Consider the following 21,315-nt stretch of genomic DNA (forward strand, 5'->3'; position numbering starts at 1 on the left):
AGAGAATTCCTTACCTAACCAAAACCAGCAAGAAACCCAGTGAGAGTGATGGCCTGCTCACCTTCCAGCTGAAGATTCACAGGAACAGTTAACTGGGCTGAAAGTGCCTCCAAGAACTCGTAAAAAAAACAAAACAAAAAACAAAAACAACAGCAGCTCCCTCCCAACCTTCCCCCTCCCCCTTCACATGCATAGGTGGCTACTATACTACTGAGTTTTACAAATCCCAACTTCCTTAGAGGAGACATCTTTCAGAGGTTTTAAAATTCCAGAGAAAATATAGAAACGTTTAAAACACAAATATTTAATTTGTATCCACATGGGAAAGAGCTCAAAACTTTTGATTCCTTCTAAAAGTATGTATGCATATAAAGCCCCAAAATGCAGACTTGAAGAAAGGAAAGACATGCACTAGTGATGATTTTACTTATTAGTCACTTTGATGAGCCAGCAGCCACCATCATTTCCTGTATTTCTTTTATATATTTGGTGTAATAGAAAGCGCAGGAGAAAAAAAAAGATTTCTCCCCCTAAAAGATCATCATATAATTGTTCCTTTGAACACACTCGATAGCTGGGCATGATGGCATATACTAGCAATCCCAGAAGGATCAGGGACTCAAGACTAGCTTAGGCAACACTTAAAAACAAGATAATAAATCCTATTACCTGACTAGGAATACATAGTACAACACTAATTTGTGTACCTCTGGGTGATAAAATAGCACATATTAAAAGACACCACTTGCATAGACCACAAAAGGTAGAACCAAATGACATGGAAATATATTATGGTTCCAAAGTCATTTATCACTTATAATTCAATGTTGTAAACGATTAGAAGTCCTGATTCTTCCAGAGCCAGTGAAGGCACACCTTCAGCCATTTCTTCAAGCAGATACTTCAGGAACAAACCCTGCACATTTGTCTTAGGTGGTGAGCACTCAGTCCCAGGGTGCAAGCTACAATCCCATCTGCATAGGAGCCTGACTCAGGAAGATCACAAGCTCAATGCTTGCCTGGACTATAATGTGAGTTCAAAAGCAGTCTCAGCAAGCTAATGAAGTTTTGTCACTAACCAAAAGGCTAAACAAAGAGGAGGGAAATTGAGTTCAATGACAGAGAACTACAAGCCTAGTGTTGGGGAAGCCCTAGGTCCCACTTCAGTATCATGCAAATAAGACTACAGAAGCTCAAGGAATGAGTGAGTGTAGGCGCCCAGCTTCTCAGCTCTTCAGGATTCTCACTAGGAATTCTCACCCTGGTAACTGACACCAGGGTAAAGTAAAAGCTTTACCCTTATTCTCATCAATCAAGGAAAGCCTAAACCTGGTGGAAATCTAAATTGTTAAATTGACACTTGTTATATAAAACTTCAAATGTATAAAAGTTTGAGACTACAAACTCTAGAGTTGACTATGTGAGTATAAGCAAAGTAACAATCTGGCTCCTCAGAAGACTGAGGAGTGCAGAGATATTCTCTTAATTATTTTTCTGTTTTCCTTGCCCTCAAAATTACTCCCCCATATCAATTTTTCATAATATTTGTATTATTTGGGAATTTTACATCATGAACCCCGAGCTCACACCCTTCCAAGTACTCCCAGGTTTGCCCATGCACCCTTGTGGCCTCCCACCACCACCACCCAAAAAGAAGAAGAAAGAGAAAAGAACAAAAGCAATAAAACCTAACAAGTCCAATTTGTGTTGCCCATATACTCACTGGGGCATGATCAAACTCCCAGTGGCCAGCCCTTTAAAGGAAATTGAGTCCTTCTCCACCCACACCCACACCAGAACCCATCAGCTGTGGCGAGCTATACTCTAGCATCTGTATCACAAGTTTTAATAGTTCTCTTCAGTACTTTTCTGTCTAGGCTGTTACTATTGGCAGCCAGGGTTAGCTGTTGTTACAGAAGCCTCCTAGGTCTCTCTCTCCGTGAGTCATCAGTCATCAACACCAAGGCAAAAGTCGTTTTCTTGCCCATTACAGTCGGCAGGAGCACAGAACACACACATCCACATAATCTCTAGTGTCCCCATGTGCCACGGACCTCATCTCCAGTAGCAGCACAGACCACAGACATCAACACAGACTTCTGCTGCAGTAGGAACATGGACCCAGACATGGTCCTCAGGAGCAGTGCAGACCCAGATATCACCACGGCCTCAGATGGCTGCACAGAGCACTCTGATCAATCGATATGGCCCCTGGCAGCAGCATAGCCCACAGACAACCCATGGCTGCAGGTATCCTGTTCTAAATCTCTTATTGCATCATTTACTTTCCGTGGGTGGGGATGTATTATGCTCATGCACTATTGGGTCACATATGCCATGGCACACAAGTGGAGATCAGAGAACAATTTGTGGGGGTCAGTTCTCCTCCTACCATGTGGGTGTAGGGATGGAATTCATGTGCTTAGGCTTGGCACCAAGTGCCTACACCCACTGAGCCATCTAATAACCCCTCCCCTAGTGTCTTATTTGCTATAAATACCTAACATGTAGAGGACAAAAAAAAAAAATATGTAGGCCGTTTTCACACTCTGCTCTTCACGTTATAATTTTAACTTAAAATGTTTAAGTATGCAGCGCTTCCATAGGCCGTTCTGTCTTATCTTTATTATGTAAACCTAGCAGTACATCTGGAAAGCCTCTGCTTCTCCTTGAAGATTAAACCCAAACATTCCCTTCTCTTGAAAACCTCCATCAGATCTTCCAGGAATTTACAGTAACTAGATTAACCAGCAAAGACTTTAAATGGTATAACTAGGCAGTGGGAGAGAGATGAGTAAGACCTATTGAGATGATCATATGGTTTTTGTCTTTAAGTCCAATTATATAGCTTATTACATTTACTGCTTTACATATTATTCTTTTTCCTTTCATTTCTGCTCTGATTTTTTTTTCCTATCTGCTGGATTTGAGTTTGGTTTGTTCCTGTTTTTCCCAATTCTTGAGATGCATTAAGCCATTGATTTGTGGTCTTTCTGATTTTTTAGTGTAGGTTCTTAGAGCTGTAAATTTTTTTCTCTCTTAGGATCACTCATAACGTGTCCCAGGGGTTCTGCATGGTACATTTCCATTTAACTCCAGGATTGAAATAAATAAAAATTCTTTCTGTATTTCTTCTTTGACTCATTCATCACTCAGATATATGCTGTTTTAATTGCCAAGGACTAAACTCCAAACTTTTTTTTTTAGGGGGGATGGGCAGGGCTCTTTATTGTTACACAAAAGGTACTTTTAGCTAGTCAATTTCCACATACCAAAACCTTATCTGATCTAGGAATTGTCTGAAGGAGCCATTACCTAAGCAACTCTCAGCCAAATGAGACTTCTCTGTTTTCCAGGCACGTCTGAATTATGGGAAGGCTCTGAGAGTCCTTTAGAAGAGCAACCCCATAAACCTCAGAGAACAACCACTATTTACAAAAGGCAACTTCAAAGCCTAGGCACCATCATTCTGGAATCCATTTCAAATACATCAGCCCTGCTAAGATTCTGCTCCATATTTCAGGGCCAGTGAGCAGCTGAGGATGTAAAGGAGCCCTGCTCCAGGCCTCATTATGTGAAGTGAATCGCCAGAACTCACGCAGAAAGAGAGAAACAACTGCAAGTTGTCCTCTGACAACCACAGTGTCTGTGTGGTGTGTGAGCACTCACACACATAACAAACATAGCAAAAACACACTCAAGTAAAGGTACTAAGTCCTCATAATAATGGCAAGGAGGCATGCCACCGTGACTCCCTCTCTCCCTTCACTCCCCCTCCAAGCTGCAGAGGCAAGGTGCTCCAATCACGTACAACTAGGAGGTTAGAGTCACCGGCTGGCTCCTCCGCCCAACCACAGTACAAAGACTCTTCCCAACCTTACAGGCTGGACATACTGGAACCAGTCACCTTTGCCCAGCTTCTTCATAAGGTAGAAGATGCGCGTGGGAGCGAATCATCAAGCTGAGAGATCAGACTACTGTCTAGAGTACCAGCAGTACTCTAAGAAGAGCCACGTCATTCAAAAGAGGCAACAGCGTCCCTAAGTGCAGCTCCACAGGAACAGCACAGATAGTGGGTCTCAGGAAGTCAGACATCAGAGCAAAGGGCTCGGAGACTCTCCCCGAGTAAATTTGTCTGGTAGGGTGTGAGGAAGTTCAGGGGCAAAAGTGGTGTCTCAAAGGGGGTGAGGGGGTGGGGTGGGAGTGGAGGACTTAGGCTTCCAGTTGAAAATGGCAAAATGGTTGATATTTCATTTTTTTTTTCTTTGCAAGACCTCATTAAAATGGCACTTTCTTTTAAAGGCAAAAGGCTGAAAGGACAACAGTGGGAAGGAGACCAGCTCTGAACTTCCTAGCAACGGGAAAGGCAGACAACATGGAACTCGGCCTCCAGGTTGCATGGGAAAATTAAGTTTAAAGAAAAACACTATACTCTATCCAACTTTGAACAAGTTTAAGAATAGAATAAAGATATCAGTTTGACAAATTAAAAAAAAAAACAAAAACAAAAACAAAAAACCTTTGGTGTCCCTCATTTCTCAGTAAATCACCTGGAATTTATTCTACCAAAAGTGAATACAGCAGAAAAGAGAAAAGCCTGGGACCCAGAAACAAGAAATCTAACCTAGCATGGCGGCAAAGGGAACCCCTGGGATGAACCAAGACCCAGTTAGGTACAGGGTGTCATGTAGAAAGTAGAGAAAGCCGCCAAGGGTTTAGCGCTATTGGGAGCTGTCTACTGTCTTTGCCAAGCTCACCCAGTTCTGAAGCTGCAGAGATCATGTGAGCCTGGGAGGCAAGAGTCCCCTCCCTGCGATCTCAAGACTAAAAGCTTTCTTTCTCTTTTACTTTGAAATGGGAACACAGTGTTTCTGTTGCTCTATAACTGTTAGATATAACTTTGCTAACGGCAAAGTTTCCAATCTAGAGACACAGTCAAGATCATCGGTTGAGTTTTGAAAGGAGAGTCCAAGGCATAGGTGCCTTCCAAAGGAATGAGAAGAGGGGACCCAGGTTCCAGGAGCTACACTGGCTGGAAGCTTGGCCATGTGAACTAAGGTCCCTCCCTAGAAAGATTCTGGGTCGTGTTTCTCTAAGAGTTGCAATGCCCTGGAGGTCTGGAAGCTGGTATCAACTTTCGCACAGTAAAATCGGGACCCTCACCTGGCTCAGGCAGGGTGCGCCAGTTGTGGGTCATGTGCTCCCATGAGCAACAAGTTGTTTACACTCTTCATTTCTGAAAAGTCATAAGACACAGGCAAGTTAAAAAACGAAAGTGAAATCAGCTGAGAGTGACATCAGTCAGCACAAATGTACCAAAGTTCAGAGCTGTTTACTTGAACGCGACTGCCTGCGAGTGCAGGCAGAGCCCAGGAGCTCTGAGCTGTCTGCTTGCAGCTTCTCTCCTCTGCCCTGGTTTCTGGAGCCTGACTTTAGAAAGCAGCCCAGGAGAAGATCGACTCCCCAGACAGACGCTGATTTCCTGTGTCACCTTTTGATGAGTGTTCCTGGGCTCCAGCGTTGGTTTTTGTAAGTACACCCCCACAACTCCACAAGGGATAAGAGGTGTTTAAGTTCCCAGACTCCACATTCTAGCAACAAACCAAGGGGGGACGCTTTGCTTGGTGTCGGTGGCCTCCTCTCTCCCCAGAGAGTGATATAACCTTTCACCTCTGTCCTGCCCCCATGCTCGTAAGCATCACTGTGTGCATCTCTGCCTCAAAAACTCTGTAAATGGTTAGAAACACACAGGTAGCTGCATGCAGCCTGGTGTTCAGGAAGCTTGTACCATTAATACCTGTGGCTTTGGGACACATTGTTCTCCAGAAGTAGGCAGGCAGACAAAAACATGTCACTACAGCCAAACTGATACCAAGATTTGAAAAACACAAAGAAAAGATCTGTGTTCTTGTCCAAAAGAGAATTATAGGACATAAAAGATTTTAAGACCTGATATCAGCCCCCAAAGGAAACTCATGGAGGGGGGATTGTCCCTTGAAACAGGTCTTTCTTTTTCTTTTTCTTTTATTTTCTTTCCTTTTCTTTTCTTTTCTTTTCTTTTCTTTCCTTTCTTATCTTTTCTGGCTGATTAATAACTCCCATTACACTTCTTTAATCTGTAAAATCAAGTTGTTGGATAGGAGAGAAAAGAAAAAAAAAAAAAAACGGGGGGGTGGGGGGAAATCTTTCAGAGACAGCTGAAGTGTGTTTTCAGTATTTCCTCCTCTCTGGGTCTTCCTAATCGCAGGTCTGAGAGTCAGCGCCTGGAGCAAGGCCTCACACATCCCGTTTTCTAAGCTGCTATTTTAGTCCCCACATTATCGAATTACTAAGGCTATGGTGGCTTGCTCTATAATCTCACTTTTCACCAACAGCACGTAATTCTGGGAACATTTTAATGTGGCCTTCACTGGGAAACACCACAGGACTGATTTTCTCCACCTCTCCTCTCTCCTGTGCACCTGTCTGGGGATGCCTTGACCACCCGTGGCCTCTCCTCTCCTGTGCATCTGTCTAGGGATGCCTTGACCACCCATGGCCTCCTCTCTCTCCTGTGCACCTGTCTAGGGATGCCTTGACCACCCCTGTGCTTTTGAATTGGCTCCTAAAAGCTGCTTCTCCATTCTAACACACAACTGACCTCCGTTATGCCTGACATTGTAGTACTCCATCCTTTCTATGATACTGCCTAGGGGTAAGGCGGTAAAAGTGGGTCATTTGGCCAAAAACACAAACCTTAGAGTCAGAGTCACCATGTTAGGAAGCCAGTCTTGGCATCTGGAGTGTCACTGAGGATGCTAGCTACAGTCTTTAGGGAGAAGAAGGTTACCCAGCGTACCTTGGAGGCACTGGAAAAACACAGATCTTTTTTTTCTTGCTAGGTTCATTCTTCTGTGAATTGTTTGTATTACCGAATCCCGTTTCACACAGCGCAGTGTTTTTCTTGATGTTTGCATGAACATTCCATACATTGTGTGTATTATCATCTCACATTTTTGGCAGATATTCTCCATGCTCATTGACTTTTAATTCTGTATTGTTTTTACTAGTGCACAGAAATTTCCATTTTTTTAAAAAAATAGCTAAATCTATAGTTTTCCTTGTAGTTTTGATGTGCTTTTAAGTTCAGAACGTACTTTCTTATTCATAAATCAGAGTTTATTTTTTTCTAGATCTTATTTTATATTGGTTCATTCTTGAATCCATGTGAAATTTATTTTGGCATATGGCATAATGTCCTAAAATAGTTCAGAGCTTTTTTTTTTTTTTTTTTTTTTTTTTGGCTTGTTAATAACAAGCCAGTTTAGCATCAGCTAGCTATAGCTAATGGAAACTAGGCCTTAAACCTAGTATCTCCAGTATGTGTATGGCTGTTCCCCAGCCCTGTGATATGGAACCATTATTCCTGCTGGTTTCTCTCCCCCTCACTTAGCCTTGTTTAGATCCTCCCTAAATCTTTTCAAAATTATCTTCTTAAAACTCTATGTAGTGTATGTCTTCCAAGTGGAGCACAAGCTTATCTGCGGGGGAAGTCGGGGTCAGGGGAATGTTGTTTGTTCCTCGTGTCTTTGATTCTCCAGGGCTCCTGGCTCAGGGACCTCCCAAATGCATCATTAGTGGGGTCAGGAGATGAAATCCTAGCCTGGGAAGGGGATGGCACAGTTCCCTCCTCAGAACTGCAGGGAAGAGCGGCAGAGCTCAAGAGCAGAACCAGGTCCTGGGAAGCCTGGTCCTCAGCCCAGGAGTCGGCTGCCTCTAAGCATGCTGGGAGACCTACCAATACAGAGAGACAGAGGTGGGACTCATCTTTAAGGGTGCTTTTTTGTCTTCAAAGTTTCTGTAACCTTTGTTCCTTGCTAGGTTATCTGTTACCCAATGCCAATAAGCAGCAAAACATTGGAACAAATACAAAGTTAATATTAAAGGAGCCATTTAAACAGTTACTTCAACTCTTGCTGTCCACGCCTTAGCCTGGACCATGCTTCTGGCTTTCTGTCACAGTGCCCTGGTACAGTCCTATCTCTGCTGGCCAAGCTGTTTTTATTTACACAGCAGACTGATGGTGAACGCAAACATTCCAGCATTCCATAGAGGCCACCTACACTACTAACCACACCCAGGCCACAGCACTGCCCTAGCCCTGTCTTGAGAAACTAGGACATGGGCTCATGTTTCTGCCAAAGGAAGCACGACACATTTCCCATTCTCCTTCCTGTCTATTCCCTGAGAGCCACACCTAAGCCACAGACACTAATCTTAAACACAGTTACAGGAGGCCAGCGGCCTCTCTGACAAGGAAATGGGCAAACTTGTTCTCCCTGCAGCCTGTCAGAGCCTATTGTTCTGCCTTCCCTCACTGCTCACACGACCACCCTCAGCCTCCACCTTACTCTTCTCCCCATAAATCGCTGCCTCAGCCTCATGATCACAGGACACACGTGCACTTAGCATGTGCCCAGAACTGGTTCAACCACAGAAATACCAACTCTGTCTCCCAAAGTCCCATGCAGACCCAGAGACTGTAGTGACAGGAGAGGGACTTGAACCCAGGTGTTGTGGGAGTAATTTTTTTTAACAACCAGAGGACAGTGAAGCAAGTGAAAAAAAAAAAAAAAAAAGAAAGAGGAAGGAACTTATGAGAAGTTGTGTGTGCTGTGATGTGTGACATGTGCTGCCACTGACAGCCAATCAACCATGCCTGCCATCCAGGGAATGTTTGTTGAGTGCATTCTAGATGCCAGGAGCAGCCTTGGGTATTAAGGACAGAACAGAAAAAATTTAGATAGATCATACATACATACATACATACACAGAAAGAGTTAGAGAGAGAGAGAGAGCAAGAGCGAGGTGGGGAGGGAGGGGGGAGGGAAGTGGGGAGGGAAGGAGGGAAAACTGAACATAAGTAAGGAGCTGACATAGTTGGGAAAGTGTTTGCCATGCAGTTGTAAGGACCTGAGTTTGACATTCAGTATCCACATAAACAGCTGAGAACGCTGGCCTGCGCTTGTAACCCCTGCACTTGGGAGGCAGAGCCAGATGGAGCCCTAGGGCTCACTGGCCAGCCAGCCTCGCCTAATGGGTGATCTCTGGGCCCTGTCTCAAAAAAATAAGGTGGATCACATTCCTAAAGAAAGACTGACACGCCCAAGGCTGTTGTCAGACCTCATCTGTCTACACAGAGAACAAAGGAAAGCAAAGCAAACTCAACAACAGACAAAGCCTTTGTTGCCCTGGAGGTCCAGACGCCTGGAGGATGGGGTAAGCGGAGTGCCTTCTGTCAGACAGTCAGACGTGCTGATGAGCAGGGATGAGATGCCAGGCAGGGCTCACGGAAGAGAAGGGCATTGCAGTTTCCCCAGTGGTAAGCAAGGAAGGTGAGTCTAATCCCAGGCAGTCATTTGAGCAGAGACCTGAAAGGGGAGTGGGTTGGAAACAATGGCAGGAGTCTTCAGCTTGTCTTAGGTTTCCAGAAAATACCAGGGAGGCCACTGTGGCGACTGAGGAGGAGACAGCAAGAGGACTGGAAGTCTGAGGCAGGGTGTGTAGTGACAATTGGAGGGGTCGTCTGCTAAAGAAACAAAAAGAAGGCCGGAGCATTTTTAATGTCACCCAAGAGACAAGAGCTCCGGAGTAGCAGCGGATCCTCACCCTACTTGGGAACTCGCTCACGGCCCACGAACGCCTGCCAGGCAGAGGCTTGCCAATGAAGGAATCAGATGTTAGCCATCTAGGTGTGTTTCTGGAGAGGGAACACCGGCTGTGGGGACTTTCTGTGGAGGAACTTCAATCCTCTGCATAGTATAGAAACAACAACAACAAAGCATAGGTTTGTTCTGTGGGGCTAGCCGAGGTAGAGAAGACAAAGTTCATGGGGACGTCATTAGAACACAAGAGGTGACAGGCTGGTGTGTCTCGGGAGCTAGTTAGCCCTGCCCTCTGAAATCTAGACCTGAATCCCACAAGACACTGGGGAAGGACCTGTGAAACTACCAGACACTGCAGGTTGTTTCCATGTGAGACAAAGAAGAGAAAGGGGAACTCAAGGATTCTCAAATACCGACCGTGCTAGCTGAATCGTGATGAGGGCAGTGACAGACTAGAAGTTATAAATAAGTGTATGCTTAGGGGAGCCCTTGATGTTTAGATAATCACCAGTTTTGCATTGAAGGAGACAACTGTCAGGTTTAATAAGCTAAGTTATGGAGGTTGGTGCTACGAACCTTCCCTGTGACAGGGAGCATCAGGTACTGTGAGCAGTCTGCAGTTTCACTCAGAATCTTGAACTCGGAGCAAGTGTCAAAAGCAACAGCCTCCCTGCCTTTCCATGCTTGTCCAGTGTTCCTCACGGGGGGTGGGGGGGGGGGGTGGGCGGGGTGGGGGGGAGGTAGTCGTCTTAGAGCCAGGGCTGCAGATACAAGGCTGCGCTGTGCGGAGGTTCTCTGCTTCACTCGCAGCTTCTCCCGCTGGAGACACTGAGTTACCAACCCTTAAGGCTGTTAAAACAGTGGTCAGGGATCTGAGGTCTCTCTCGGTTTCACTTTTAAAATGATCCTGACAAGAACATAACTATAATTCGGAGTGAAATGATTTCGTGGCCATGGCCCGTTGGATCACTAGCCCATTCTCCACTAGGATAATTCTAGAAATGCTTAAACAGCAAGCAAGCAAACCCCAAACTCAGACTGGCCTTCCTCTTTCCACAGCTAGGAAATCAAGCAGACTTCAATCACCGAATTCTTGGGTCGTTCTCATGCCGTGGCCCTCAAACTCACATGAACTGGAAGCTCAGCTCGGAGTTCCAGCTGGGGACTGGTGCAGCAGGGAGTCTCTGCTTTACTGTGGCCCAGGGACAAGCCTGGGGGCCTCTGCCCTCCAGAGCATTCACAGGACAGGGAAGCTAAAACTCCAGATGGTTCCTTTTCCGTAGCTTTGGGAGCAAACCCAGGGCCTTGCGCGAGTTCAAAACGTTGTCTTTCAAAAGCAAAGAGACTCCACCAAAGAGATACAAACGGTCAGTAAACACTTGAAGAGGCTGAACCTTACTGTCTCTGAAGGGAGCGTTGAATAGCAGCGGCTCATCAATATCCAAGATGAGGTGACTCAAGAACAGGCGACACTTGAGAGGTCGGGGTCAGATAGGCATTTGCCAGCAGGCAGCGCATACCCACGCCCCAGTTATTCAGGAGGCCATAGCTCAAGACCAGCCTGGGCAGTGTAGTGACCTCATCGCTAAAGTGGAATTTACGAGTTAAGCTCAAGCCTGGTGATGGCTTGGGTGAGTAACGAGATAATGGAGATAGTCGCCAGGTCTGGAAACCCACATCACTGTGGGAGGAGAGAACAGACTCCTGCCAGCGGCCCTCTGCCCCACACCTGTGCTATGGGCACACACACAGAACATAAAACAAGGTTGTTTGTTTTTTATTGTTAAGCTGCTATAAAGATGAATGTATTCACAAGCATTTCACATAGCATTATTCATAAGATTATGAAATGTAAAGAATCATTTATAAAAACCTATTAGCCCTAACAGCTCCAGGAAGCCCTTAAAGGTGACAGGAAGCAATTGCCAAGATATAAACATGCACGCTATAATGACATATGGGAGATACACTCGTGAATGGACGCGACCCTAACTGCAGAGCATTCGAGAAGATGCGCTCACTGGTCACTCTGACCAGCAGTTACAGATGATTTTTTTAATCTTTCTCCACACTCTGACATGTTTGGATAGTTTTCTGAAACCAGGATGCATTGCTTTCTTACAAACAGGAAGAAGAAGTTCATCTAAAAGTGCCCACGGTGACTCAGCAGTCTCGAGAGCCTCTTGCTCTTTGAAGGAAGTATGAGGCTTATCATTACAGGAAACTGGGGTCCTTTGTGCTGACAGTGTGATTGCCAGGGCTGTTAGAAAAACCAGGACGAGGTAGACTTGCCGGGACAGCTAAGAGAGTGTCATCAGGTTTTCAACCAAGTATATAGGCACCGTGACAAGGAAGTGGAGAAAGAAGGGCTAGTCACCAGCCTCAGAACTCTGGGTTTCCAGTATAAAGTCTAACGGACGCCCCAACACTGGGGGTAAAATGCAAGCCATGGACAGAGCCCCTCAGAATGTGCTGCCTCTCACGGTGTATGCCTAAGGTTACCAGAGGGCATCTGCATTCGTTCATTCCACAAAGCGTTCATCCTTCTGAGGATGGGACAGATGAAGACTGTCCCTCAGGAACACTGCATCCCGGTATCTATTCCAGCTTCCAGCCTTCCTGAGGCAGCTGGAGAGAGGCTGAGCGTGGGCACAGCCTGGGCAGAAAAGCTTGACCACAAGAAAGTAAGGGCAGAGGACAAAGAGACCTGAGTCCCAGTAAAACTCAAGTTCTAGGACAGACCAGATGCTAGAGAGCCAGGCACAGGAGCAAGGGCTGAACTCTGCCTGCCCCAAGGCAGAGCAAAGCCAGGGCAGGCCTTCTGCACATGCCCGGGCCTGGGTTCCTTCCCCTCCTGTTTTCCATTGCTCTGCTCTCCACGGCAAACTTTTGGGAAGTCAGGCATGGCGGTACATGCCCGTAATCAGCATTTCAGAAGACGGGGCAAGAGGATCTTAAGGTTTGAGGACAACTTGGGCTACATAGAGAGACTCTTATTTCAGAACAGGGCAAAACAAAATAACCCACCAAAACCTCTAAAAAAATCAGTTGGGAGAAAAATGAAGCCACAAACAAGGGGTCCTGGCAGGAGCTGTGCTGAGGTGGCCCTGGCCTCCTCTGAGAAGCCAAGTTCACTGCCTGACCGAGCTTCAAGCGTGGTACTGTTTAACCTAAACACACACGATCCAAACAGGAGGCTCCCAGTTCGAATCCTGGTTGTTTCTTGGGAATGCAGGCTGTGCACCGGTTATTTCCTACAGCACCACTGGGTGAACAGGAGTTCCCCACCCAGAAACGCACCCCATATCCTTAAATATCTAACCCCTCTTAAAATACACATATAGACTTGGCAAAAAAATTTCCAAATGACCAAAACCATTTAAAATATGCTGGGAATTTTTCCATACCACGGCTGCATGGATTAATTATTTCATCCTTCGAACCTAGTGGCATACAGACAAGAGCTGCCTTTTAGTCTTGGCAAATCCCTCTGGAACAAGCATCACTGCTTCAAGAATTCCTAGTACATTCAAACAAGGCCTCTGGGCTCCACTGGAGGGAAGCTACAATGAGAACCAGGCACCGCTCGATGCTGGGTAGAGGCAATGTAGATTCAGACCTCAATGTTCTAACCTTACTTGTCTACTGCCAGGTGGCTGCTAAAGCCAACCAATGAATCCCTGTTGTGTAATACTTGAAAAGGATGCCCCCTCCTCCCACTCGCCCCTACCCCACCTCTTTAAGGCTGGCAAACATTCTTTCTCTCTTAATTCCTTTTGGTTCCTGTAAAACAAACGTGATACACAGAGACTGTACTGCACCGTGTGCGAGGAGCCATTTCCCCAAGGAGTCCCCTGAGATCCACAGGGTCTGTGGGTCCTTCCCCGGAGCCACCAATGCTGGGCCGCACCCAGCTCTGTGGATTAGCCCCTGGGACTTGGTATGTGGGCCTTGGTGCTTGGGTCTCACAAGGTTCCCAGCTCTGCATTCCTCGTCACCCCTGCTGTTTGTCTTTTCTTTTATTCCTTAGTGGGAAATGCACATAGAAAAGGGCAGTGTGCAGACTACTATTTTTGAGGCAATTGGGAAAAGTCCTTCTGAATAAAAATGTAATGAAAAGATTTTTCTAAGTAATGAGAGTGTGGTAAAATAGGCTCTTTGATATACACTTAAAGAGAGGGCTTGACATCTGTAGGTCCATCTGGCAATACATAGTCGGCCTATGGATTAGATATTATGTAGCCATTAATCATGTTTGAAAATATATCTCAACAGCTATGAAAAAATGCCCACAACAGTCAGTGAAAAACACTGTGCTTTAAAGACATATAATCACATAGGGGAAATGTCTGTGAAATATGAACAGTGGTTTTACTATGGTGGTAGGATAAAGGGTTATTTTAATTTTTTTCTTTTAAAAAGTTTCCAGAATTTCCTAGACTAATAGATTACTGTTGTTATGGGAGGAGGGGACAGACAGACATGTTTTAAAAGCAACATCATACAATAGTGTGATTTCACCCAAGGAGAGGTTCAGTTCCCTAAACGGGGAAGGAGGCACAGGCCACTGATCCTTCACTCAGGCTCACATCCAACCAACTGAGCCATAGAGCTTTGCTGACCACGCACACCCAGCCTGCAGACACTGGGCTGACTGTCATGTAGCCTAGCTGGGTAGTTCTGCAGTCATCTAAGTGGTTGTCAGCAGCAACTGAGCTTAGGCTCAGTCAAGCCTCGCGCACCTACCTCAAGCTGCCGTCCCAACTAACCGTGAGGCTTGCCCTTCACCCTCACACCTGCAAACCCACCTTTATGAGGACCTGAGACACTCTCAGAGAGCCCCCAACAGCCTGTGATATCCATGCTGCGGGAAAGCCCTTTACCTGAGGGCTGCGGCTCAGGATACTTCAGGTTTCCACAGCTGCCCAGTTCCTTCTAACCTCAAAGCAGTGGACCACTGTGACTGGGACCTGGCTGTGACTTGGGACCTCCTATCTTCATGAGGACAGAAAGAATGGGAACTTGTAAACACAAGGAAAGGGCTAGATATTCACTGCTGTGACCTTTTCCAGGTCTCCCTGCAACAGCAGAAGATATGGCCTTCTCCAGGCTGTGGCGGAACAACCACCTGCCCTTCGTGGGCATCATGATCCTCTTGGCCGCGGCCCTGTGCCTGATGTTCTACGCTCTCCTCTGGAAGGCTGGCAACCTCGCTGACCTACCTAGCCTGAGAATCGGCTTCTACAACTTCTGTCTGTGGAAGGAGGACATGGGCTCCCTAGCATGTTACAACTTTCCCGAGCTGGACGTGCTGGGCATTCCTCAGGTTGGACTAGCCCTGGCCAGGCTCGGTGTGTATGGAGCCCTGGTCCTCACAGTGTTCGTCCCTCTGCCTCTCCTCCTTGCCCAGTACAACAGAGATGAGGGAGAGTGGCGGCTGGCCGTGTGCTTCCTGGCGGCATCCTCCATTCTGTTGGCCGGAGGACTAAGCCTCTTCCTCTCCTTCGTGTGGAAGTGGCTCAGGCTCTCCTTCCTGGGGCCTGCCTTGCCAGCTCTATGCCTAGCCCAGCTGTTACTCATCTTCTTGCTTGTGGCCACGGTTAGGTTCCCGCCACGGGATAAGGAGGACAAGAACCAGTGGGAGAACTGTTAGTCCGGTCTTACAAAGGCTTATTATGGGATTGCAAGGGTTCGGTTCCAACTGTGCTCCAAGAAGGTGCCAGAGGACCTGTGCTGAGTAGTTCTTCTCAGTCACCCTGTGTCATAGCTAATGTTGATCTCCAGCACAGCAGAGGGGACCACTCACTGTGCAGACGGGCTGTGGTGTCAAGGAACCCAGAGGCGGCTTGGAGGGCTGGGGTACCTGCAGTTTCTTAGGGTACCATGTAGCTCATTAGCACAGGGATTCCTATAGTCCCAGGCAGGTGGGAGTCTGTCAGAGGCCAAACTTCCAAGCTATCTTGGCAAAGTGTCAAACTAGAACTCTGTGATGGTTATGGCAACAAATGGGATGATTAGGGGAAAAACAAAAAACAAACAAACAAGCAACCTGCTTTAACACCGAGTCCTGTCAGCACAAAGAGAAGCCTCACTGGCTTTTTAGGGTCCCCTGAAGGGGTCCCTGGACCTGACAGCAAACAGGAATCAGCTGTTAAGCCATCCTCGTGACCCAGGGATGCAGACGCAAAATGTGTCAACTCCTGGAAGGTGAACAGGATTGAATAGTCGTCACAAACACACACCGTGTCCCCTCACCTTACCCAGAACTGGAAAGGCAGAAGGCATGGTCTTTATTATGCATCGCGGCATCAGTATATATTTTGTTCAGTGCCTGTATATCAGAAAACCTACGTGGCAATGAGTTCTTCATTCTGTGCTCATCAAAAGCCAAAGTGAATATAAAGAAACCTGGACTCTGGTGTGATCTTTTGTCCTCAGCGACCCGTGTCCCACTCTCCCTTACAGGGGTCAAGGTGGAGGCCCCAGGAGGAAGAGAGGTGACTGGTGGTAGACAGGGCCTGTGTGGCTCACCAGCCTCACAGTCTAGGAGCAGGAGGCTCCTAGACTGGCAGGGAACTGTGGGCAGTTGCCAGCCTGTTTGGTTGGGAGGGTGGAAGCTTACTGCTGGACTGTGTCGTGAGGGAGACTGTTCATAGGTCTCTTTAAGTCGAGATCTGGCTGCCTGTCTAGAATACCCATGTTCTCGGCAGCTCTATTTTCCTTTGCATCTGGCAAGTAGGCCCAAGACCTCACTTTTACTGTGAATGAAACTCGGGGCTGGGATTGCCATCCCTCAGGGCCCGAGGGTGGAGCAGGGAAAGTCTGTAACAGGATGCGTTTCTGCATCCTGCTACAGAAAAAGTCCCACCCAAACTGACAACCTCCTGGGACTGGAAGTTGGGAGCAAAGCCTGGTTTTCGTGGGTGGCAGGGGCCAGTAGGGGTGGGCAGCACCCACAGCTCTCAGCTGAAGCAGTGAACAATTCATACTAACTGAAAAATATTTCCCTGACGTACTTCAACGCGTCTTCCTCCTCCTTCTCCTCCTCCGGGCTTCTGCTACAGGGAGAGTCCGAAGCTTCTGGTCCCCGGGGAGGGCTGAGGCCTGGAGCAAGAGAGCTGATCCTGCTGTCTTCTTCCTCACTGCTGCTCCCGGGGGACGAGGAACAGGGAGGGGAGAGCTGCAGCTTATCAGTGGCCTCCAGAGACCGCTGTTCCCAGGGCTTTTCCTGTTTGCGGCCCTGCAGAGCAGAAGAAACAGCTGTCTCGGCACAAAGGGCTCCTTTCTCCAAGGCACGAGTTTGACAGTGCTATGGATGTACCCTGAGCCAACCGAAAAGCCAGCACGGCACACGACCAAGTTGGGACATGCTCCCATCCACCTCATGGGCACCCAAGCTTTCTCCACCCCACACCTCAGGATCAGGACCCACTAGGGACAGATGCAGGGATCTACATATGAGGAACAGCAGAGTAGAAGGAGAAAGGATCGAACTAAAAAAAAAAAAACATGGCTGGAAAGGTGAGGCATGAGAACACCAGGAGCCCAGGCCACAGAGCCTTGATTTCCTGGGGATAGCAGTATCCCAGATCAGTGCAGACTGGGTGACCATGAGCACTGGGAAGACGATACACTGCTTTAAAGCACACGGAAAACACGAGAACTATGCAATGACATGGGAGAGCTGCTCTCAGGCCTTCAGGAAGCCAGGAAACGTCCACAGCCTTCTGCTAAGGACAGGCACACTGGAAAGGAGTCCTCTTACCCAACTGGTAGCCTTCCCAAAAACTCAAGTGAACACTGTGCCCCTCACATACACGTCAGTATGGTTCCCCCACAGTGACTGCTCCCCCTCACACCCACATCCCAACCGTGCAGCTAGTCTCAAAGGCTCACCCCACGTGACACACGACACGCAAGCGGCTGAGGGAAACCTGGCTGAGAAGAGGAAGCAAGAAGAAGACGTGAGACCTGAGGCAGCCTGAGAGCATCTCTCTTACCAGGAGCGGGGGACCTGTGCTCGTTCCTACCCATGAGGAATCGCCAGGCATAGGAGACACAAGAGACAGGACAGATGTTACCTCAATCAGGATCCCCAGTGCCACGTCTACCATTTCAGCTTCATTCATGCAGTACACGGTCTCCGTGGCTGGGGCTCTGAAACAGAGACGCAGAGCCACAGCTGAGGGCAGAGGGACTCACAAGGAGGAAGGAAATGGAAGCACCCCCGGGGGGGGGGGGGAGTTACTGATTCTCTGAGCTGTAGAGTTTCCTCAGCCTAGTGGTCCAGGGGCAGGGCACAGGACTACCCTCCCTTCGTGGACTCCCTCACACAGAACTGGGAGTGGGGATAGTGGCTGGCTTCCCACTGTTACTCCTTGAAACACACAGTGGACGGCTGAGTGTGGTGGCACACAGTAATCCCAGCACTGGGGAGGCAGAGGCAGGTGGAACTCTGTGAGTTCCAGGCCAGTCTGACCTAAATAGTAAGTTCCAGGCTAGCCTAGGCTACAGAGAGAGACACTGTCTCAAAAGCAAACAGAGGACATAGCCAGTACAGGCCATCAGGCCAGAGCCCAGTTTGTACATGAATGTGACTGGGGCTGTGACAACTACGTAAGGAACAGGAAAGAGCCAGCAAGTGTGGCCCTGAAAGCCTCCTGCCCCTGTTTCTGAGAGAATGGCTGCTCCCTCCCTCCTACTTGATAAGCTCTCCCCGCCCTGACTACCAGCATTCACCCGTCACTTCTGCAATGTCAGATTTCTTGACTGACTGACTGAAAAGCCCTGTGTACAGGAAAGACAGGCACCACTCAGGTGACTAGACTTCAGATCCATTGATCTTGCTTTTGTCACCAATGAAGAAGAGATAAGCACTTTGAACAACTGGTTCCTGGGGTGTAGGCATGGTTTGTAGGCAGAGCTCACTGCCTGCATCAACAGCTAGACGGCAGGACAGAGCTCACCAGCACACACTCACGTGGTGGTGCTTCTCTGTGAGGGGCAAGCTGAGAGCGATGGGCTCTGCTGGAAGGACGGATTTCATTGCCCCGCCCACTCTGACAGACAGGCCAGCTAGCTACCTTGTTGCTGCCCCCACTCTCTGGGCCCAGGCGGCTGTCTGCTTCCTTGTGGCTGTCTTCACTGATACAACCTTTCTCTCATCCACAGGGGCTGTCATCCAAGAGGGGAGGACCCTCGTTTTGGTCTTGGATTTTAGGGTTTCCATGGCTTGCTTCTCTAGAACAGGACCAAAACTCACACTCTCTTGTCACACCAGGCTCATCTGACCCCAGTGGGTGCCGATCTTCAATGCCTACAAGGAGGAACCAAGTCAGTAGATTCTAGTAAGTCAACGCTCTTCCAACTTACCAGCAGTAATTACTAGTCAGTGTAGGGCAGACCTGAGGTGACCCAGAGGTGAGCAGAGCCCAGAAGGCCAAGCCATGTACACTGTGTCACATGGAGGACTAGCAGCAGATAGGACATGGGGCCTGCAGACAGATATCTGTAGCCCCTCCCCTGCTCTGTGCCCCACACAGGCAGTTGCAGCAACAAGAAATGCTTTCCTGTCATTTCTACAGCCCAAAGGAAGGAAGAAAGGGGATTCTGGCCCAATCGTCCATCTCCATCTATGTCACAAACTTCTCACCTCTACTGTGATTTGGTTACTGTTAGCATGCTAACGTTCCTTCTAGGCTCCACTCAACTACCTAGCAACAGCCAGGTACAAACCTGGCTTGCTATAAAAGGACTATCTGGCCTCTCTCATGCTCTCTGAACCCCCCTCCCCACTTCTCTCTCCACATGTTCCCTCTTCTTTGTTCCCTTTCTCTCTTTCTGTCCCTCTCTCTCTTTCTGTCCCTCTCTGTCCCCTCTTTCTCTGCCTCTACTCCCTTCTCAACCCCCCTTCTCATGTCCCCAAATAAACTTCTTTTTATACTAGACCCATCATATGGCTGATACCTGGGAGTAGGAGGGGGTTCAGCTTGGGCCCGCTTAAGGCACCCCCTCCCTCCCTCCCATACCACATTTTACAAAACATATCAATTACTAAATCCCCCAGGCTTTCTAATTCACACATTTCAATGGGCAGTGCTCCCCCTGCCCCCAACATACACCAGTAGACAATTTTGGCTCATCCAGAATGACTGTTTATAACTTCATTTAAACCAAACAACTTGTCCAGCCACAGAACAGAAGTCGATTAAGAGGAATACCATCCAGTGAGTGACAGTGTACAGAAATGAGTCAGACCCGGCAGTACATGTGTATCATGTCCATTTTATAGACGAGAAACAGACGTGGTTAAGAATTAGCGTGCACAAAGTCGTAGAAAGCTGGATATCGACCATCGAGCCAGCAGCCAGGTCCTGCCCGCCGCAAGGTTTCTGGAGCTCAGCGCTGATCGGGTCGGGCCCGTTGGGTCCCTGGAAAATCTCACCCAGAAGGCACACGCGGGACGTCGCTGCACTAGCGCGGAGCTGGCCGCGCCACTCCCTCCCTACCGCAGAGGGCGCAGAGCCGGGGGCCTGGGGACAGGATGGAACCGTGGGCAAGAGGGGAGGGCAGCGCTGCGGTCCTTCCCGTGGGTTCCGGGGATTCAGAACTGCGAGACGCGCACGCATCCCACCGCCCGCCCCTTCCGGCTCCTGCGCGCTCCCGGCGTGCGCGCTCCGGACCCGGGCGCTGGCTGGCCGCTAGGGCCCCGGGTGCCCCCTGCAGACCGCGGGTCACATCCGCAGGCTCCTGTTTCTGTCAGCTGTTGTGACGGAGGCGCAGCCGTTGGTTCTTAGCGGCCAGAGTCAGTAACTAGGGGAAGCAAAGAAAGGTTCCCTCTGCAGAAGTGGAGGAGGCGCCAAGCTAGCTCCCAGGTGTCCGGAATCTTTCAGCTAAACGCATGCATGATTTTAAGGCAACCTGGGTGGTTGGGGAAAAAGCCAAGGAAGACGACTGAAAAAAACACAGTAGGAGGCCCTCACAGGGGAGGTTCTTCTCTGGAGCGCTGGAGCAAAGGAAACCTCAGATCTGATTCTGTCTGCCCCCAAACGGAGAAATCAAGAGTGACCAAGTTCGATTTACAACAGCAGGTCAACACCGCACTCTGGACTGGGGCACCCACAGCTCCCCTATTGAGCACGGTTTCTCCATAGCCTTTCCCTAATGCTAATCCTCAATCCTAAACTGATAGCTCGGACCAGGAAATTAAAGGCCCCAACTCTTAATGGGATAAACCAATGGCTTCCAATCCCACAGATGACCCCTAGAGTCATTTTAGCTGCTCTTGAACCAGGCCAGGCTGCCACCTTTCTGGGAGGGCAGCCCCTAGCTGTCAAGAAAGTAGCATTCATTGACTGTAAATAGGGCGGGCCCTCTACCTCATCTGATGTGAGCCAAGCAAGCCTAATGCTGGGTGAGAGGGCATCCTTCCATTCTTGGATTCCTTTGATTCTTAATAACTCTCCCGACCCTGCACATCTCTTAAAACTTCTCCATGGCCACCCAGCAAATAAGGCTAAAGACCTGTGTGGCTGCATACAGAGCCTGTTGTCAGCAAAGACCCCAGCAGCAGGAGGGAAAGACCAAGCTAGGAGACTTGCCTGTGCTGGAGTCCACATGGGTTTTATTATTTTTAAATTGGCAGATAAATTTATTGGCTATAGTAACAAGT

General features: G+C 48.3%; 3 protein-coding genes across 14 annotated transcripts in view; 2 read left to right on the plus strand and 1 right to left on the minus strand.

Moving 5' to 3' along the window:
• The window catches only part of Agbl3 (ATP/GTP binding protein-like 3), an 80,508-nt gene extending 77,380 nt beyond the window's left edge, over window positions 1-3,128 (plus strand). For 4 of the 7 annotated variants that reach the window (XR_377500.4, XM_006506731.4, XM_030255658.1 and 1 more), the window contains one exon: window positions 1-3,128. This exon is cut by the window's left edge and continues 332 nt beyond it. Coding sequence is in view for 6 of the 7 variants with exons in the window: in XM_006506731.4 (XP_006506794.1) it covers window positions 1-92 (92 nt within the window). In the remaining variant the exon portion in view is untranslated. The other 3 variants (NM_001289656.1, NM_178630.4, NM_001289657.1) reach the window with 1 other exon arrangement.
• Window positions 3,129-5,334: 2,206 nt separating this feature from the next.
• Window positions 5,335-17,135, plus strand: Tmem140 (transmembrane protein 140). Of its 3 annotated transcripts, none has more exons than NM_001368365.1 (3): window positions 5,335-5,529; window positions 10,704-11,011; window positions 14,717-17,135. In NM_001368365.1, the coding sequence occupies exon 3, from the start codon at window positions 14,740-14,742 to the stop codon at window positions 15,295-15,297; it is 558 nt and encodes a 185-aa protein (NP_001355294.1). In that variant the 5' UTR covers window positions 5,335-5,529; window positions 10,704-11,011; window positions 14,717-14,739; the 3' UTR covers window positions 15,298-17,135. The 3 variants fall into 3 exon arrangements, with proteins under 3 accessions (NP_001355294.1, NP_932103.1, XP_006506604.1); XM_006506541.2 differs by lacking the exon at window positions 5,335-5,529 and adding an exon at window positions 9,160-9,258 and having other exon boundaries at window positions 14,717-16,057; NM_197986.3 differs by lacking the exon at window positions 10,704-11,011.
• Window positions 13,960-20,254, minus strand: Cyren (cell cycle regulator of NHEJ). Of its 4 annotated transcripts, none has more exons than NM_001135611.1 (4): window positions 20,089-20,254; window positions 18,728-18,960; window positions 17,726-17,801; window positions 13,960-16,884 (listed from the first exon to the last, which is right to left on the minus strand). In NM_001135611.1, exons 2-4 carry the CDS (start codon window positions 18,871-18,873, stop codon window positions 16,633-16,635), a joined length of 474 nt encoding a protein of 157 aa, NP_001129083.1. In that variant the 5' UTR covers window positions 18,874-18,960; window positions 20,089-20,254; the 3' UTR covers window positions 13,960-16,632. The 4 variants fall into 4 exon arrangements, with proteins under 4 accessions (NP_001129083.1, NP_001334030.1, NP_954596.1 ...); NM_001347101.1 differs by having other exon boundaries at window positions 17,645-17,801; NM_199145.2 differs by having other exon boundaries at window positions 19,764-20,254.
• Window positions 20,255-21,315: the final 1,061 nt, after the last annotated feature.

The sequence above is a fragment of the Mus musculus genome, chromosome 6 (genome assembly GCF_000001635.26).
Source record: "Mus musculus strain C57BL/6J chromosome 6, GRCm38.p6 C57BL/6J".
NCBI lineage: Eukaryota > Metazoa > Chordata > Mammalia > Rodentia > Muridae > Mus > Mus musculus.

What these genes read in the sequence shown, in the direction of transcription:
- Tmem140 (NM_001368365.1), top strand. Translation starts at nt 14,740, where the DNA reads ATGGCCTTCTCCAGGCTGTGGCGGAACAACCACCTGCCCTTCGTGGGC.
- Cyren (NM_001347101.1), bottom strand. Translation starts at nt 18,873, where the DNA reads ATGGAAACCCTAAAATCCAAGACCAAAACGAGGGTCCTCCCCTCTTGG. An exon ending in AGAGTGGGGGCAGCAACAAG is followed by an intron (nt 17,802 to 18,727) that starts GTAGCTAGCTGG and finishes TCTCTGTTTCAG; the next exon opens with AGCCCCAGCCACGGAGACCG. An exon ending in GCACAGGTCCCCCGCTCCTG is followed by an intron (nt 16,885 to 17,644) that starts GTAAGAGAGATG and finishes TCTGCTCTGCAG; the next exon opens with GGCCGCAAACAGGAAAAGCC.